General features: G+C 37.0%; 1 protein-coding gene across 5 annotated transcripts in view; it reads left to right on the plus strand.

The window, feature by feature from the left end:
- Nucleotides 1-18,812, plus strand: part of LOC138332951 (serine/threonine-protein kinase ATR-like) — a 71,602-nt gene that overhangs the window by 32,620 nt on the left and 20,170 nt on the right. For all 5 annotated transcript variants that reach the window (XR_011209906.1, XM_069281010.1, XM_069281012.1 and 2 more), the window contains 24 exons: nt 308-388; nt 2,633-2,725; nt 3,517-3,602; nt 4,170-4,241; nt 4,585-4,704; nt 6,376-6,480; nt 6,773-6,887; nt 7,354-7,422; nt 8,406-8,494; nt 8,993-9,128; nt 9,554-9,696; nt 10,025-10,145; nt 11,672-11,809; nt 12,093-12,264; nt 12,684-12,865; nt 13,407-13,509; nt 14,209-14,447; nt 14,689-14,751; nt 14,876-14,991; nt 15,540-15,678; nt 16,211-16,344; nt 16,817-16,916; nt 17,776-17,898; nt 18,426-18,619. Coding sequence is in view for 4 of the 5 variants with exons in the window: in XM_069281010.1 (XP_069137111.1) it covers nt 308-388; nt 2,633-2,725; nt 3,517-3,602; nt 4,170-4,241; nt 4,585-4,704; nt 6,376-6,480; nt 6,773-6,887; nt 7,354-7,422; nt 8,406-8,494; nt 8,993-9,128; nt 9,554-9,696; nt 10,025-10,145; nt 11,672-11,809; nt 12,093-12,264; nt 12,684-12,865; nt 13,407-13,509; nt 14,209-14,447; nt 14,689-14,751; nt 14,876-14,991; nt 15,540-15,678; nt 16,211-16,344; nt 16,817-16,916; nt 17,776-17,898; nt 18,426-18,619 (2,933 nt within the window). In the remaining variant the exon portion in view is untranslated. The remainder of the gene's footprint in view (nt 1-307; nt 389-2,632; nt 2,726-3,516; nt 3,603-4,169; nt 4,242-4,584; nt 4,705-6,375; nt 6,481-6,772; nt 6,888-7,353; nt 7,423-8,405; nt 8,495-8,992; nt 9,129-9,553; nt 9,697-10,024; nt 10,146-11,671; nt 11,810-12,092; nt 12,265-12,683; nt 12,866-13,406; nt 13,510-14,208; nt 14,448-14,688; nt 14,752-14,875; nt 14,992-15,539; nt 15,679-16,210; nt 16,345-16,816; nt 16,917-17,775; nt 17,899-18,425; nt 18,620-18,812) is intronic.

Below are 18,812 nucleotides of genomic sequence, written 5' to 3' on the forward strand. Positions count from 1 at the left end.
TGCTGGTCCTGACAATGTCGAGTTTAGACAAGTTTTACTGCAGTTTGGTTTTCTTAACCGTATACATCAATATTTAATATACATAATACTGAATCTATAACAAATGTTGCTTTCCATTACTCAGGTATTCAATGGTCTGCGAGTACTCTGTAAATCTATGACAATTGTTGCTTTTAATTACTCAGGTATTCAATGGTCTGCGAGTACTTTGTAAATCTATGACAATTGTTGCTTTTCATTACTCAGGTATTCAATGGTCTAAGAGTACTATGTAGATCTATAACAACTGTTGTTTACCATTACTCAGGTATTCAATGGTCTGCGAGTCCTAGCCACTTATGATGAGAGCTATCAGGGACCAAAAGACATCACCACTTCAGATCAGATGGTAAGAAAATAGTATTTTAAAAGAATTAAAGCAAAAGCTGTGTAAACAGCAAAAGTGCGCTATAATAATTATCTTTTAAGTAAATAATAAAAAAATTTCTCTGATTTAAAATATGAGGATTGAATGAAATCACAATTTATTATCCCCCGTGAAACGCGTTTGCGGGGGATATTGATTTGGGCTCTGTCCGTCCGTCCGTCCGTCCGTCCTTCCGTCCGTCCGTCCGTCCGAGTATCGTTTCCGGGCTATAACTCCTAAACCGTTCAACTTGGCTACACGAAACTTTCTGTACATGTTAGGCTAGTGCTCTAGTTGTGCCTTTTGCTAATGGGAACCTTCCATTTTCAATACTTTTTCTGTTACCATGGAAACTTATTCAAAAATACTATATTATTAAAGTTTCCTTTCTATTCCGGGCTATAACTCGAAAAGCGTTCAACTTGGCTACACGAAACTTTCTGTACATGTTAGGCTAGTGCTCTAGTTGTGCCTTTGTTAATGGGAACCTTTCATTTTCGATACTTTTTCTGTTACCATGGAAACTTATTCAAAAATACCATATTATTAAAGTTTCCTTTCTATTCCGGGCTATAACTCGAAAACCGTTCAATTTGGCTACACGAAACTTTCTGTACATGTTAGGCTAGTGCTCTAGTTGTGCCTTTTTCTAATGGGAACCTTCCATTTTCAATACTTTTTCTGTTACCATGGAAATTTATTAAAAAATACCATATTATTAAAGTTTCCTTTCTATTCCGGGCTATAATCGAAAACCATTCAACTTGGCTACACGAAACTTTCTGTACATGTTAGGCTAGTGCTCTAGTTGTGCCTTTTGCTAATGGGAACCTTTCATTTTCGATACTTTTTCTGTTACTATGGAAACTTATTTAAAAATACCATATTATTAAAGTTTCCTTTCTATTTCAGGCTATAACTCAAAAACCGTTCAACTTGGCTACACGAAACTTTCTGTACATGTTAGGCTAGTGCTCTAGTTGTGCCTTTTGCTAATGGGAATCTTTCATTTTCAATACTTTTTCTGTTACCATGGAAACTTATTTAAAAATACCATATTATTAAAGTTTCCTTCTACTTAAACATGTTACATCAATTCTGTGTTCTTTTATTCTTTTAAATGTCATGTTACTGGAGAGCGGATATATTGTTGTATGAATTTATTCAAGGACAATACTAAGCTCTGTTCAAATAGTGAAACCTACATGGATGACAATATCAAGATTTAAACTCTTAGTTACAATGAGCTTCATTTATTTTATGTTTGAGCTTTCATACACAACTGGGCGCGGGGGATAATGCCAAGCTTTGCGGCTCCTTGTAATTGATAATACATACTTTCATCATTATCGAAATACTCTTTGAATAGACATCAGGTTTTTAGCTCACCTGATCCGAAGGACCAAGGTGAGCTTATGGGATACAGCAGCGTCCGGCGTCCGGCGTCCGGCGTCCGGCGTCCGGCGTCCGGCGTCCGGTGTCCGGCGTCCGGCGTCCGGCGTCCGTCAACAATCAACTTCTTCTCCATAACCACTGGTCGGATTTCAACAAAATTTGACTGGCAGCATCCTTATAGGCTACTAACTGAAAATTGTACAAATGATGGGGCTGACCCCCCGGGGGCCTGAGGGGCGGGGCCAAAAGGGGTCAATTTGGCTATTTCCATATAAATGACTTCTTCTCTGAAACCAAGCATGGGATAGCACCCATAATGCAATGGTAGCATCCTTATAGGGTTGGGAATTGAAATTGTACAAATGATAGGGCTGACCCCCGGGGTCTTAGCGGCAATAGATGCGAGGTCAAAAAGGTCAATTAGGCTACTATTTTCATATAAATTACTTTGTCTCTGAACCTATTTATTGGATAGCATATTTGTATGGTATCAATAGCATCATTGTATGGTTGTGATTCAAAATTAAACTTTGGGAGTCAATTTTGCTTATGTTTTTAATTGTCAGAGTCTTGTGATAATTACTAACAAAAAACCAGGTGAGCGATACAGGCCCTCTGGGCCTCTTGTTTTTATCTGTTTATCTGAAGTGAGTTATTTTCATGTTGAAATTAAGAAATGCATGTATTGAGAATATAGATTGTCTAGAGTTATTCTTTAGCTGTTTTGACTCAGGTACAAGAAATACCAGTTTGAATAACCAATTCAAAGTTAATTTGAGCCTTCCAGACCTATTACCTTTGTGTGTCTAATGTCGCAGTATCTGTTTTTAGGCTGCATACCTCCAGCCTCGACTACTGGGTGTAATCGCATTCTTCGACTCCCAACTGCTGACAGTGAGCATTCCTTTGGAGGATAAGATACTGGTGAGTATCACTAGATCTGTTTTTGGTAGAGGAATGTTTAGGTACATGTTAGTGTAATTTACCCCTGATATTACCACAAGACCTCCATCTCTAGGTTGCGAGTTTGAATCACATGTGGAGCAGTTGCCAGGTTTTTACCACTGGTCAGTGGCTTTTCTCCACCTGTAAATTTGGCATGTCCTTTAATTACACTGGCACATTAAAATATTTGATACACGCAATATTTTACGGCAATGTGTGAATTGGATGTTTCAAATACTCATTCTGTGGACATATACCAGCATGATTTGCTCATATTGGCGAGAAGGAAAACGTAAACAAACACATGTGCACTTACACTAGTTACCTCGCTCACCACCTGAAGGTCATGTCGGCGTCAATCATGTGATTTGATTCGGAATTCCAACAAAACTCAAAGGTACTGAACATGGCGGTGATTGAAGGCGCTTTATTCAAAATCAGCAATATACGATTCCTAGATTTCGACTGTCCTATAGGCTGATATATGCTTTTGGGGAGCTGAATCATCGAGTTACATGTCCATGTTCAAATATCAAATGTTTAGCAAGACATCGTTATAGTGAAATTCTCTTGAAATATAACTTTAAATCAAGCAAACTAAATTTATGTTTGATGGATATATGTGACTATTTTAATCTATTATTTGTTTCTATCCTAGTTTCTAAGCACCCTAGAGAAGATGTGAGCAATATGATTTAGATTATAACTTAATGTTTTGTATCACAATCTGTCTAAAATTCTCAATATTTGTGTACTTGTTATTTTGATAGACCCTGGAGAGTTTGACCTCAATAATCCGCCTCATGGGACCTAAACACATCGGGGTCATTCGTCACAAAGTCGTTAACACACTCAGGTAATTTACATATTGACCAGTTCTCTGTCATTAGTATATAACTATCAATATACTAGTTGTGTATATTTATAATCAGAATACCATGTATATTAGTCATACACACAACAGATGGACATATCTTGTATTCATTACCATTAGATGATTATTGAATAAATATTTCCATACAAAATGAAACATAAAAAACTTGTGTATTCAGTTGTTGTAGTTTGAAACACATCTTTTCAAGGTCTCGACTATAATTATATTTACCTCTTTTTCATTAGTCTTTGGCAGTCAGTAGGTAGTTATCTGTACAGGTAGATAACATAATACCATATAGCTGGGTATTTTCACGATTTCACAGAACTTTAAATCCACAAAATATCAAGAAATGGTTAAATCAAAATTTAAACCTGCTAAAATTAAATTTTCTCGTGTAAAGTTTTGACTGGCATGAATAACTGGCTCTACAGTATTCATCATTGATAGTCAATAGGATAACTTTGATTTCTTTCTGGTATATTTTGGCACCATTATAAGACTGTGTATTTGACTATCTGGTAGTTAATTCTGTACTTTTCCCCACAGGATTGGACTCAAGTGTAAGGACAAACAGATGATGGAGGTCTCTTGTCGGGCATGGAACTGTTTTGTGACCAGGTCAGTTCTACAAAGGCTGCAGTGACTGTACAAATTTTTGTAATTTTACTTTTAGTTTTATCAATCCAATTTTCAAAACTGCATCAAAGGTCTGCAAAAACTTGTAATAATATTCCATAAAAATTATCTCCTATATGATATAATTGTAATGGTTAATTGTACCCCCTTCAACAAAATTTGGAGGGAAGGGGTATAGGCACTGGAATCATGGATTTATGTATCTGTAGCATGCTTGGATTGAGTTAATGGAGCTAAATTGTATAGGGATTTACTTGTAATTGGGAAGGATTTAACCAATAGTCAATAATGATAAAAACAAAACAATTTCTGTTTGATATGGCAGTCTGGAGTTACCTTTCCTTGGCCAGATGATGTCCCAGATTATTGCCACCCTACTTCCCCTTTTGGAGCCTCTACCCAAACAGGTCGCTGACATCTTCTCCTACATCATCGTCGACAACAGGTTAGTAGTCGTTTAGATATTCCTCTAAATTAGGGGCTGTGCCTAGTTATAATTAGAAGTATAATATGAATCATTTCTTATTTAACAACATCAGTCTGTGGCATTATTTTTTTTCGCTGCTAGTCATTTGGACTGGTTAACTCCAAAATTTTACTAGTCCGACTATTTAATCACTGGTCAAAATTAAATATACTGGTGTTTTACTTCCGTCATGATGAGATTTTGACCCAAAGTTAAGTTTAAATGCAGCAGTGAAAGCAAACTCTCACAAAATCATGCATCCGGACAGAAAAAATCGCATACAGAATGCACTCAAAATATTTTGAAAGATGCAACTGACCATCTCTCTTGTAAATATAGTATATTTACTGATTTCAATCGGGTGGGGAGCTACTAGTCCAGTCGAAATAGTTTATCACAATTGGCACTGGTCCAGCCATAAAATTACTAGTCATGGGCATCGGACTAGTGCTTAAAATCGCATTACTTTAGTATAATCACTGACTCACACATCTTATTAAAGCATTTGCACTTTCAGATATGTTTATTTATTAACGTAACGTACCTTGGTTCGCAATCGGTTGGAGAAACCATGCTTCCTTACAACAATCGATATTCATGAGTAGTCTCGTTCGACCAAAGTCTTGTTGACTATGCCAGATGTGTGTGTATCAAGCGTCTAATTGAACGAGGCATAAAAGCATGCAAAGTCGGCATGCAATGACTACCGCAAGTTTCGTATGTAATATTATGGATACTAAAGATACTTGCTACGTTGTTTCATTTCTACATGTATATGCATTAATTTCTGAAATGTTATCAAGCTGTTCGCCGTATCGATCAACAATACAGGAAGAAATCCCAAAACACATTTGGGTCCAGTTAACGTAGGGCTTCATCACCCGCCGCCATTTTCGAATTCATACACATGTGTCAAAACAACACTGCTAGTTGATCGGCACTTTGAAGTTTTAATCATGATCATAAGCTCATTTTGCCAGGCAAATGTACGTAAATTTATTTATTATTTAGATTCAGAATTGCAGACACAAATTCAATCCTGTTTAGTTATTGCATTTGATATCGATCGTTTAGCTGTTTCTCAAAGATTCACGTGTCGATCTAATGTAAACAAGAATCTAATATTGAAATATTTTTTGTTATTAAACAATTAAAATCGATTTACAACTTCGAAAATAATTACTTGTTGTTCGTTTTATGTGTAAATAATTTACCTATTTATCAAGTAAATGAAACCTTGATACCTGACAAGATGTGTTCGAAACTATTTTGTTTTTGTGATGGAATGACATCAAATGATGATATCCTGTGATAATGTCATTTCAGCGCCATCATCGGGTATCACTTGGTACGTGAATTAGTCCCATTGTCACTGACACTAGCAAAGGGTAGTAACTCTTAACGGACACTGCACCAGATATACGACATGACTTCCAATTCACAGACTGAATAAAATAGAATTAAAAAAATCGGGACCGCAGAATTTTATGCAAATGACCGAAATATTCAAATAACCGTTATTCGATTATGTGGAGTCCTCTGTACTTTCTACCTGATATTACCCTTTTAGGGAAATATTACATGAGCATTTCCATGAGATATACTTTCTACCTGATATGATATACTTTCTACCTGATATTTACCTTATAGGGAAAAATTACATGAGCATTTCCATGAGATATTCTTTCTACCTGACATTCCGGAGCTAGCAGAGTGTAATGGGGTCCTGAAGCAGTATGATGAGAGTCCATCCAGGTAGTCTTTTACTTTCTCATAGGATTTACATAATTTAATACCTGCCTCTGCTATCTGACACTCAATCGATCGAGCCAAAGGGAAGTAATCTCTAGCCGAGTGACGTATTGCGGCTAGTAATGACCAGGGTTACATGTACATTAAGAATAGACTATGGTGCTTCAGCAGAGCAAGGTTTACCTGTTTTGTTGAAGATACCCACCATAAAAATTTAGGTTATCTCAACTAGAAACATTTAAAGATTGTCAGGTGGGTTCTGTGATGTTACATATTTGATGTTTGTGTTCTCCAGCCAGTCAGATCTGAAGACAATTTTGGCTTATTCCACCAAAGGCATATCTCATGAGAGTGTGGATGTTCGTAGGCATGCTCTGTCTAAACTACGCAAACTTCTCCGTGATGAAAAGGTGTGTATGCAATAAGACTTTTAATTCAATCTGTCTTACTGGGGTAATAAGTGATTTTTGAAATAGATTTGTTTTCTTTTGGTTTCACACTTTTATAAAATTAATACAGTCGAACCTAAATATCATTTATCTGTGTCATGATGAGGAGGGCCCCTTCAAATTACTTTACCACATGATAGAAAGCAAGAGCTGGATGTAGAAAAGTCTTGACTTAAAATTATTATGAAAAAAGTGACCTCAAGTACTTCATACCTTTATTTTCAGTCCAAGATTTCTTGAAAAATCTGAAGTGAAAAAAGTTAGAAATGAACCAATTCTTTTTTACTTACTTAAAAGTAACTTACTGAATTGACTGAAGTTTTTGAATTATTTTGCCATTTTTTCTTACGAGAAATTGAAGCCTGAACTTTTGAAATGTTAAATATAAGCTGTGTAAAATTTGAAATGTTACAAATTTGACCTGCAGGAGAAGCTATACCAGTATGTGAACAGTAATGAGAGGGCTGACCCAGTTGTCTCCAATCTGGTTGCGCTGGTGAGTAGATAATCTATAACTCTGGTTTACTTTATAACCACCTCCTTGTTCTAATCATAAAAAATGTATGTTGTTCATTTATGTAAAGTCTAACTTTAGGAAGCATCTATGAAAAATGTCTGTCCATTTTATGTCTATGACTTCATAAACCCAAAAGATATTTAGAATAATTTAATTTTAATCAATCAGTGAGGTATTAATTAGTCATTAATTTTCATGCTTCAATAAAACAAAATTGACTTCTGGTAAATTGATAATTTAGATAATAGTTTAGTGTGGCTAATGTTAGTGCTGCTTTTAAAAATTCCTTTCAAAATGTTCTTTGTGAATGAGGTCATAATACTAGACGTACAGTTCTTTTAGTCTATTAAAAATAACCTCAAATTTCTAACCAACAGAAATTAGTGTAACATAAGAAATCAAATTATAGAAGGTTATAGTCAATCCTCACCACAGCCCCTTCAGGGTGTTGTTACTTTAAAATATCTCTATTTTACGTCTATAGAAGTTTATAATCAATCCTCCCTACAGCTCCTTCAGGGTGTTGTTAGTTTAAAATCTCTCTATTTTACGTCTATAGAAGTGTATTATTTATCTCTTCACAGCTCCTTCAGGGTGTTGTTAGTTTAAAATCTCTCTTTTTTATGTCTATAGAAGTGTATTATCTATCTCTTCACAGCTCCTTCAGGGTGTTGTTAGTTTAAAATCTCTCTATTTGACGTCTATAGAAGTTTATTATCTCTCTCTTCACAGCTCCTTCAGGAATGTTGTCAGTTTAAAATCTCTCTTTTTTACGTCTATAGAAGTTTATTATCTATCTTTTCACAGCTCCTTCAGGAATGTTTTAGTTTAAAATCTCTCTTTTTTTTTTACATCTATAGAAGTTTATTATCCATCTCTTCACAGCTCCTTCAGGAATGTTGTTAGTTTAAAATCTCTCTTTTTTTACGTCTATAGAATTTTATTATCTATCCTCACCACAGCTCCTTCTGGGTTGCCGAGAGACAGATCCACGTGCACAGTGTCTGTATGCAGAGTGTATAGGTGAGCTGGGAGCCATAGACCCAGGCAGGTATGTAGCATTCTCTATACCAGAGATACTTCCCTTAGTGTACACTCTGGGGCTGCCATCGACTGGCAATATTCGAGTATGAATGAGGTTATTTATAGAAATGGCAAACTCTCTGTCAGTCGAATGCTCCACTTCGAGAGTAAGGCTGTTTTCATTTATATGGCTTGACTGATTGGACCTCTAGTAGCCATGTTAGACACCCCACCAGCCATATTCACAAACTTATTGTTCTATGTGTTACAATTAAAGAATTGGTGCTGAAAATATTCTGTCTTCATTGTCAGATATATATCCGTTCTCTTTATCAGCGTTTTAAATGACTTTGTGAGTCAATTATTGTAAACGACGATGACGCAATATAAGTGAGAATAAAGTAATAGCAACTTCTTCATAAGGTATACATACCAGTTGTCGTGTAGATATACATGAAGTTGTTATAGTGTTATCCAGGTCTGTCCTGTAATATCACTTATATGTAGGCATCTGTTTCTTCTGCAGGCTAGATTTGATGTGTAACAACCCAAAAGCAGACATTGCTAAATACCATGCCAACATAGAGGAGGACAACTTTGCTGTGGAACTGATCAATGAAGTTATCAATGCGTTCCTCGCGGCTCCTGAGTCCAGGATACAGGTGAAATCATTTATGACCTTTTACAAATTTAGGTTTGATGTATAAAATGATCATTCAGAAACATTTTCAGTTACTGTATAGCTGATTATTTTTTATGATTTGAACTATAATTAAGAAAAGTTATTTTTAGGTTCTGGCTTTAAGGGTGTTATATATACAACCATTTCTCAATATTTCACAGATTAATTTTCGCAATTATAGAAATGTCATGCAAAACTAACAGGCTATGTGGTAACTATAACATGAAACTTGTCAAATATTGAAATAATTTGTAAAAAAAAAATGTAATATGATCATATTGACCCAATAACAAGGATCCAACTTGACTCAGATAATAGCGACATTGGTTCCACACTCCAACTGTTGAAAGCAGACTTTTATTCTCAAACACAAAGCTCTAGTTAAGATTTTTTTTAAACCTTCAGGACACTGCAGCCTTTGCCTTACAAGAACTCCTAAAGACCTACAAAATAACCGAGCCAAAAGCTGGTGACCGAAATTCTGGCCGCATCTGGAAGCGATTCCCTGACCATGTCCAGGAAATCCTTATACCTTTTCTCAGCTCCAAGTAAGATTTGTGTCTTGGGTCCAATTGAAATTGGTTTCCCACCTCAGATTTTCAAAGCAAGAATGGTTTCTTAGCTTCGTCTATGGTCTGGTTTTTTTAATCGTAAGTAAGATATGTTTTTTGAATCCATGTGATATTGGACTCTCGGCTCCAAGTAAGATTGTTTTCAATAAAGTGGTTCGCCAAACTTCATTTAAGTTATGTTTATAGCATAGCAAATACAAAGAAAAGGGACTGCATTCAGTTGTATTATTTATTTTGATGCAATATGTTGGCTTGAATTATTGCGAATCTTATTCACAAACACAACAATGTATTTTATTTGTAGATATGCGCTGACCACTAACAAGCACGATTGGTCAAAACAGGTCACCCCTATTTACTGCAGCGAGAAGGGACACAACTTTGAAAACTGGGTCAGCACATGGACCGGCTACCTATCCTCTAAGGTATTATGGCAGGTCTAGGGTATTTTTTAAGGTCTAGGAGGACTACGACTCCTTAAATAAGATGTTGAAAAGATGTAGTTGTTACATGAAAGCTCCTTCTAAGTGTTTTTGTATAACAAAAACTTTGATCATTGCTTCAGCATAATTCTTATGCTTGGTTATCAGGTGTCGGGGAATTCTTCCTCTCCTGTTGTAATGTTACATAGTTATATATCATATTCCAGGTGAAGAAAGGTTTTGCCCGGGATGTCTGCCTCTCCTGTTGTAATGTTACATAGTTATATATCATATTCCAGGTGAAGAAAGGTTTTGCCCGGGATGTCTGCCTCTCCTGTTGTAATGTTACATAGTTATATATCTTATTCCAGGTGAAGAAAGGTTTTGCCCGGGATGTCTGCCTCTCCTGTTGTAATGTTACATAGTTATATATCTTATTCCAGGTGAAGAAAGGTTTTGCCCGGGATGTCTGCCTCTCCTGTTGTAATGTTACATAGTTATATATCTTATTCCAGGTGAAGAAAGGTTTTGCTCGGGACGTCTGCCTCTTCTGTTGTAATGTTACATAGTTATATATCTTATTCCAGGTGAAGAAAGGTTTTTCCCGGGATGTCTGCCTCTCCTGTTGTAATGTTACATAGTTATATATCTTATTCCAGGTGAAGAAAGGTTTTGCCCGGGATGTCTGCCTCTCCTGTTGTAATGTTACATAGTTATATATCTTATTCCAGGTGAAGAAAGGTTTTGTCCGGGATGTCTGCCTCTCCTGTTGTAATGTTACATAGTTATATATCTTATTCCAGGTGAAGAAAGGTTTTGCCCGGGATGTCTGCCTCTCCTGTTGTAATGTTACATAGTTATATATCTTATTCCAGGTGAAGAAAGGTTTTGCCCGGGATGTCTGCCGCTCCTGTTGTAATGTTACATAGTTATATATCTTATTCCAGGTGAAGAAAGGTTTTGTCCGGGATGTCTGCCTCTCCTGTTGTAATGTTACATAGTTATATATCATATTCCAGGTGAAGAAAGGTTTTGCCCGGGAAGTCTTCCTCTCCTGTTGTAATGTTACATAGTTATATATCTTATTCCAGGTGAAGAAAGGTTTTGCCCGGGATGTCTGCCTCTCCTGTTGTAATGTTACATAGTTATATATCTTATTCCAGGTGAAGAAAGGTTTTGCCCGGGAAGTCTTCCTCTCCTGTTGTAATGTTACATAGTTATATATCATATTCCAGGTGAAGAAAGGTTTTGCCCGGGAAGTCTTCCTCTCCTGTTGTAATGTTACATAGTTATATATCATATTCCAGGTGAAGAAAGGTTTTGCCCGGGACGTCTGCCTCTCCTGTTGTAATGTTACATAGTTATATATCTTATTCCAGGTGAAGAAAGGTTTTGCCCGTAAAGTCTACCTCTTCTGTTGTAATGTTACATAGTTAACGTTATATATCTTATTCCAGGTGAAGAAAGGTTTTGCCTGGGAAGTCTTCCTCTCCTGTTGTAATGTTACATAGTTATATATCTTAATCCAGGTGAAGAAAGGTTTTGCCCGGGAAGTCTTCCTCTCCTGTAGTGCTGTGATAAAACACAATGCAAATCTTGCCTTGTACATCCTACCATATGTTGTTCTACAAGTTCTCCGAGACGGCACCCCAGCCGAAATCAGTGAGGTAAATACTTGGGGGTCTTTTGTTGTTGGCAGTTTATTAATATCATTTATTTTATCTTTCTCTATTTTTATTTTATTTTTATTTTTTTATGTATCATCATTAGGTTTTGAGAAAACGAATCCAACTTTATCACATTACTCAACTTTTCATTCAACTTTGTGCCATGACCATGACATCAATATCTTTAGACACATGTTGAGGAATACTATTGTTATGTCTTGCGATGTTGCATCAATATCCCCACAGAAATATTTGTCATCAAGTAGTCTCTGTTTTATTTCAGATCCACAATGAGATCACAGAGGTGCTAACCCAAGCCAAGAGGCCGGATTCTAAACAGAAAGCAGCTAACCTCCATCACTTGAGTACCCAGACGATTTTCTCCGTCCTTCACTACCTCAACAGGTGGCCGTATCACATGACCCGTATCAAGGGAGTTGACCCTCACACTAAAGGTCAGCTTGTGTTCAGATGACCTTTGACCTTATTAATAGTTACAGCTTTGTAATTCAGTACTCAATGGAAAGCGTTTTCACACTTTTCATACAATTCTTGAATAATGAAGATAAAATAACTTAAGATGTGATTGACTGTCAGAAATAATAAATAACCAATTTAAGCTAATGCCAGAAAAATGACAGAGATGTGTCTGTTGATGTAATTAAGGTGGATTGCCTTTTTAAAAACTACTGACAAATCTTGCATCCTCTCTGTCCCTGCGTTGTACCGACTAAATCAACAAATAATTATATGAATGTTAAGAACAGGAAGATATTAGACTTTGTTTACTTTACTTTCATATTTGATGTGTTAACTTACTTTTACACGAGATTCTAATGTTTGTGTATTTTGTTATGTTTGTGTATTTTGTTAGTGCCTGTTTGTCATGCTGATCCTACGTACAAAGCGATCGAGTCTTTCCGTCGTGTGATTGCTCAGGACCTTCTCGCTGATGCCTGCTACAACTGTAAGGCCTATTCACGCGCTCTCATGCACTTCGAACAATTCTTATCCAGCAAAGGCCAAAATATTCAGGAGCACCTAAACTTTATGCAGGTCAGTTAATTAACAAATTCTACTTTTTAAATTATTGGAAAATTGATTTATGCTTTCCCAATAATTTTATGAAAGGTTCATGTCTTGGCAAGGCCATTAAAGTGAACAGTCGGGCAAGGATGGCTAAAGTCGGTAAAAATGGTGTGAATGTATGCAGTATAATTTCTTATGAAATGGAAAAATAAAATCTCTCGTCAAAATCTGTCTGCGTACGAAGAAATTAATTTAAAGTATGGAAATTCTAAAACGTCCTCCCGGCTCACTATGTCCGTGGTTACATTTCCACGCAGCCTTGCTTTCAATGCTTTCAACTTTTCTTTACTTTAATGGTCAGAACTGGGAAACTAAGCAGAGCTTGACCGTCGTATTAGTATGTGAGAACTTTTGGAAGGCCAATGAACGCATTTAGACTGGTTTTCTTTGCCCGACTATTCACTTTAAGGTGGATGCTTAGTTTACTTTCACGGTACATACTGGATACCTTTTATATATAGAAGCGATGTGTGATTCTTGTTAAAGTGTAATATGATATATTTTATAGAAACTTTATGTCGCTCTTGACGAGCCAGATGGAGTGCTGGGTGTTGCTGCTATTAGGCGAGCACCGACCTTGACCGAACAGATTCTGATACACGAGAGCCAAGGTAGGGACCTTTTATCTACAGGTGAAGGAGAGTGTATTTTGTCATTCATCCCTAGAGTTTCGTAGCAAATATATATAACCTTGGTCAATACTACCCGCAATATATCGCTCGGCTAGAGAGAATTTCTCTTTAGCTCTTTAGTTGAGCGTCAGACTAGTAATCCAGACGTCCAGAGTTTGATCCCTGGCAGAGGCAGGTATTAAATTTATTGTAAATCCTTCACCCTGTTACATTGGCGCTCATGAAGGGACTTGGGACTTGGGAATGATACTTGGCAATACCTGCAAAGGAATCGTTGTGACCCTTGGAAACAGTTTGAACATTTATACACAGAAACTGTTGAAAGCTTTAAGTAGTAAAAGAAAGCACTTGTGAGAAAGCTTTAAGTAGTAAAAGAAAGCACTTGTGAGAAAGCTCTAAGTAGTAAAAGAAAGCACTTGTGAGAAAGCTCTTAAGTAGTAAAAGAAAGCATTTGTGAGAAAGCTCTAAGTAGTAAAAGAAAGCACTTGTGAGAAAGCTTTAAGTAGTAAAAGAAAGCACTTGTGAGAAAGCTCTAAGTAGTAAAAGAAAGCACTTGTGAGAAAGCTCTAAGTAGTAAAAGAAAGCACTTGTGAGAAAGCTCTAAGTAGTAAAAGAAAGCACTTGTGAAAATTTCAATTTACGTAAGAGTTTACATGATGTGTCAAATGTTTATTGCAGGCCAGCACCAGTGTGCCCAGGCCTGTTACGAGAAAGCTATCCAGAGTGAGGCTGATAACGTGGTCCACCATCAGGGCCTGCTCCGTAACCTGATAGAACTCGGAGAACACAGCAAGGCCCTACTCCATGCCACTGGGGCTGTAGCGGAGAAACCGGATTGGGCACATCACCTCAACCCATATATGGTGGAATCTGCCTGGAGGCTCCACTGGTCAAAGTTGGAAGGCTGCATCAAATCTGTAAGTCAAAATGGAAAGCTACAATTATCAATATCAAATCTGTAAGTCAAAATTGGAAGGCTACATCAGATATGTAAGTCAAAATTGGAAGGCTACATCAAATATGTAAGTTTGGTCAATATTCACAAGTGTTTCTGGATAGTTGATTGGACTAAAACTCTGTTAGAACATAATTGTACCAGGTATTCAGTTATAATGATTAAAAACACCTTTAATTCCTGTTTTTATCACCTTTTACCAGGACAAAAGCAGCAGGAACTGGGCTGTAGGAATTGGAAAGATCTTGATGGCAGCAAAAGATCAGGTAACAAAGTTTATATCATCTATATTTAATATCCTATCATTAATATCCATAGCTGTGCCATAATTAGGAAGATTTGTAAAGAATAAGTCCTACTGTGATGTCTGATGGATGTGTTTATTTTCAGAAATCAGAACAAATGCGTAAACAGCTTCAGATTGTGAGACGGGACCAGATAGCACCACTGTCAGCCGCCAGTATGGAGAGTGGATCATATCATCGAGGATATGAATATATAACAAGGTAAGGTGTTGGACAAAACCAGACAAGGGAGGTCACCCAAGGCAAATCTGTGTTTTCTTAGTACAATAAATGTTTCTCCTTGGTTGACTCATGTATGTCCAGCAGCTGACATTCTAATTTCTTCTCAATAATCCACAGGCTATGAAAGTTTGCCATTTACAATCTTGAAATGTTGTGTGTTAAGAAGTTTGCTCAAACAAATGACCTTGACCTGATTGTAAGGTCTCCAGGGTCAAATATTGTACACACTAGTTACTTAATTTGAATGATATCTAATATTACCAGCGGTTCATTGAAGAAAAGTGGTGTTGATAGTGTTGAGTGAGGCTATGATTTGTAAGTAAAGATATTTGAAATGCTGAATTCAGTTAGACAAATGATTGAGATGTTTGATGTTTTGCTAAGACATGCTGAATTCAGTTAGACAATTGAGTGAGATGTTTGATGTTTTGTTAAGACATGCTGAATTTAGTTAGACAATTGAATGAGATGTTTGATGTTTTGTTAAGACATGCTGAATTAAGTGAGAGATTGTTTTGTGGTTCCAGGTTACACATGCTGAGTGAGATAGAAGAGTGTGTGGGAGTGTTGATGAATCTCCATACAGAGGACAGTGGCCCGAGTAACAGTAAGCAGACGTCAGCCGACCTACTACGCCAGTGGGAATCACGACTACAGGTCATGCAGGTCAGTGTGAATCATAGGCACACAAAGCTTAAGGTCAATGTCCAATTGTAGGCTCATGAAGGTCATTGTCCAATTGTAGGCTCATGAAGGTCATTGTCCAATTGTAGGCTCATGAAGGTCATTGTCCAATTGTAGGCTCATGATGGTCATTGTCCAATTGTAGGCTCATGAAGGTCATTGTCCAATTGTAGGCTCATGAATGTCATTGTCCAATTGTAGGCTCATGAAGGTCATTGTCCAATTGTAGGCTCATGAAGGTCATTGTCCAATTGTAGGCTCATGAAGGTCATTGTCCAATTGTAGGCTCATGAAGGTCATTGTCCAATTGTAGGCTCATGAAGGTCATTGTCCAATTGTAGGCTCATGAAGGTCATTGTCCAATTGTAGGCATTTTACAAACATTTCAATTTTTCACGAATCTTTGTTGCAAGTCAATCTTATGGCCTTTCATGAGAAAAACCTTAGCAATAAAACATGTCAATGTAAATTTTAGATTTCAGTATTGACTTTCTCCTTGTCCATTACTTTGCAGTGTTCATTTAGGACACAAGAGCCTGTGTTGACACTGAGGCGAATTCTGTTTACCCTGGCCCAACAGAACACAGGTCAGGAGGTCGAACAGGACATTGGTCATTGGTGGCTTTGGAGTGCTCGCATAGCTCAGAGGTCAGTCAAAGATATAAGGTCAGAGGTCAGATTGTTTAGAAAGGTCTGGTGTTATATAACATGTCAGCAAAAGATATATATTAGAGATCAGGTCTCTTGGTAAATATTTCAGAAGTTACAGCTTAGTTGTCAGTCACATGTCATAGATCATACCTGAAACATCTCTAGATGAATGACTAATTATACCCACACAAAGAAGTTGTGTGGAGGAGGGAGGATCTGGATTTTTTTTTTTTTTTTTTTTTTTTGTCTGTCTGAAGACACAATGCTTAACTGACTATATAATATAATATAGCTACTCCTTTTAAACTACTGGAGGGATTTCAATAAAATATTGTAGCAATAATCCTTTTACAATATAGACATGCTCACCTTAATCTATATCAGACCAATGTACCTCCACCTTTTTGCAGATTGATACAGGTCTCATAAGTCCTTTACATTAAAGTTTTTTTATGATTTGTTATAACAGAGCCGGCCACCTACAGACAGCATTCAGCTGTCTACTACAGGCCAGTGACTACAACCTACCCGAGGTGTTCCTGGAGAGGGCCGAGTGGCTCTGGACTAAGGTAAAGGATATCTCCACGGTACAGAAGCTACTTGTTAAATCTACCGTCTACATTGTGTTATTGTTTCTATAACATTATGTCTCTTGTGACTCAATTCATGATGTCATAATTATATGTTGGATATCACAATTCTGAATAGCCAGCTAGTGTCTGTTGTATAATGTATATAAAACATTGTAATATATTTATTCAACTACATTTAATTTGGAAAAAAAGCAAATGCAAGTATTGGCTGTCAAATATAATTATTCATTGGTGGTTATACTAGATTCAGACTGTCTGTCTGTAGACACAATATGCTGACTACTCCTTAACTACTGGAGGGATATTGATGACACTTGGTGGTGTGTGATACCGGTATACTGCATAGTGCTTTAAATTTGCCGAGTCAATATTTTGTAGTTTCCTATAGGGAGCATATTCACAAAGAATATATGTTGCCAGTGTTTAGAATTCGCAGGTTCAGTAAAAACGTGAATATAGCAAAAATAAACTACCTGCAAAATTTAATGGCTAAACAGTTGATTGGGCTACCAAGGTATTTAACATATTATAAAATGTAGGTAATCACAACAATAATATACACCAATGTATGTCAAAAATAAGACAAACCATAAGCATAGTCAGTGGTCGGATGGATTGAGGGGAGAGTGGTTTTGGATAGAGTGATTGACCATCGATTGGAGAAATTAGTTGTTACCAGCAGATAGAAATTGGAAGAAGCAAATGACAAAGATAGATAAAAATCACACAAAATATAATAGTAGGTATACTTTAATTAAAAAGAGACAAGTTTTGCCTTCTTGTTGATCGAAACAATAACTCTTATTTAATTTTTTCATTGTGGGCATTTTTTCAGGGAGAAAAAGACCAGGCCATATCTTGCCTAGAACGAGGGATGTCCATCCATTTTGAAGATGTTTCCAAACTAAGAGTGGACAGTTCAGCACAGACCGACAACAAACGTAAAACATACGCCAAGGTACACTATATCACTTTGATACTTTTAGCTTGATATGCTATGCTGATACCATAATGACTTGGTCAAATTGTTCATTACTTTCTATTTGTAAACATTATCTTAAGGTTATATACCATAGAAAACTCTGCAGTCGATATGTAATGAAGTTGGCCTGTTAGATAACAAAAGCAGTTCTAGTTGTTGTTTTGTTCAACAACTCAAAATACCTACCTACAACTTGAGAGCCAGGGGTTTATACCGTGACTTTTGACCTACAGGTATTGCTGCTGTATGGTTGCTATACTGTGACTTTTGACCTACAGGCATTGCTGCTGTATGGTTGCTATACTGTGACTTTTGACCTACAGGCATTGCTGCTGTATGGTTGCTATACTGTGACCTTTGACCTACAGGCATTGCTGCTGTATGGTTGCTATACTGTGACCTTTGACCTACAGGCATTGCTGCTGTATGGTTGCTATACTGTGACCTTTGACCTACAGGCATTGCTGCTGTATGGTTGTTATACTGTGACCTTTGACCTACAGGCGTTGCTGCTGTACGGTTGCTATAGTGAGGAGACCTCTAAGATGGAGAGTAATGTGATCCTGAAACAGTATAAAGAGGTCACAGATGTCTACCCCAACTGGGAGGATGGACACTTCCATCTGGCCAAGTACTACGACAAGATCATGACAACTCTTCTTGAGGACAAGGATAAGCCAGATCCTTCACGGCAAAGGTAGGTCAAGGCCAAGACAAGTTTTTCTCTGCACAGATAGGTAAATGTCATGCTAGGTCTTTCTCCATAAAGGTCAAAGTCAAGCCAGAACAACAGTTATAATAAACTTAAATGTGTTCTATCACCAGGTAGATAAAATTCAAAGCGATCAGCCTGTGTCAAGGGCTGCACCTTTCTCTTTAATGTTAAGGTT

This window comes from Argopecten irradians, chromosome 10 (assembly GCF_041381155.1).
Source record: "Argopecten irradians isolate NY chromosome 10, Ai_NY, whole genome shotgun sequence".
Classification (NCBI taxonomy): domain Eukaryota; kingdom Metazoa; phylum Mollusca; class Bivalvia; order Pectinida; family Pectinidae; genus Argopecten; species Argopecten irradians.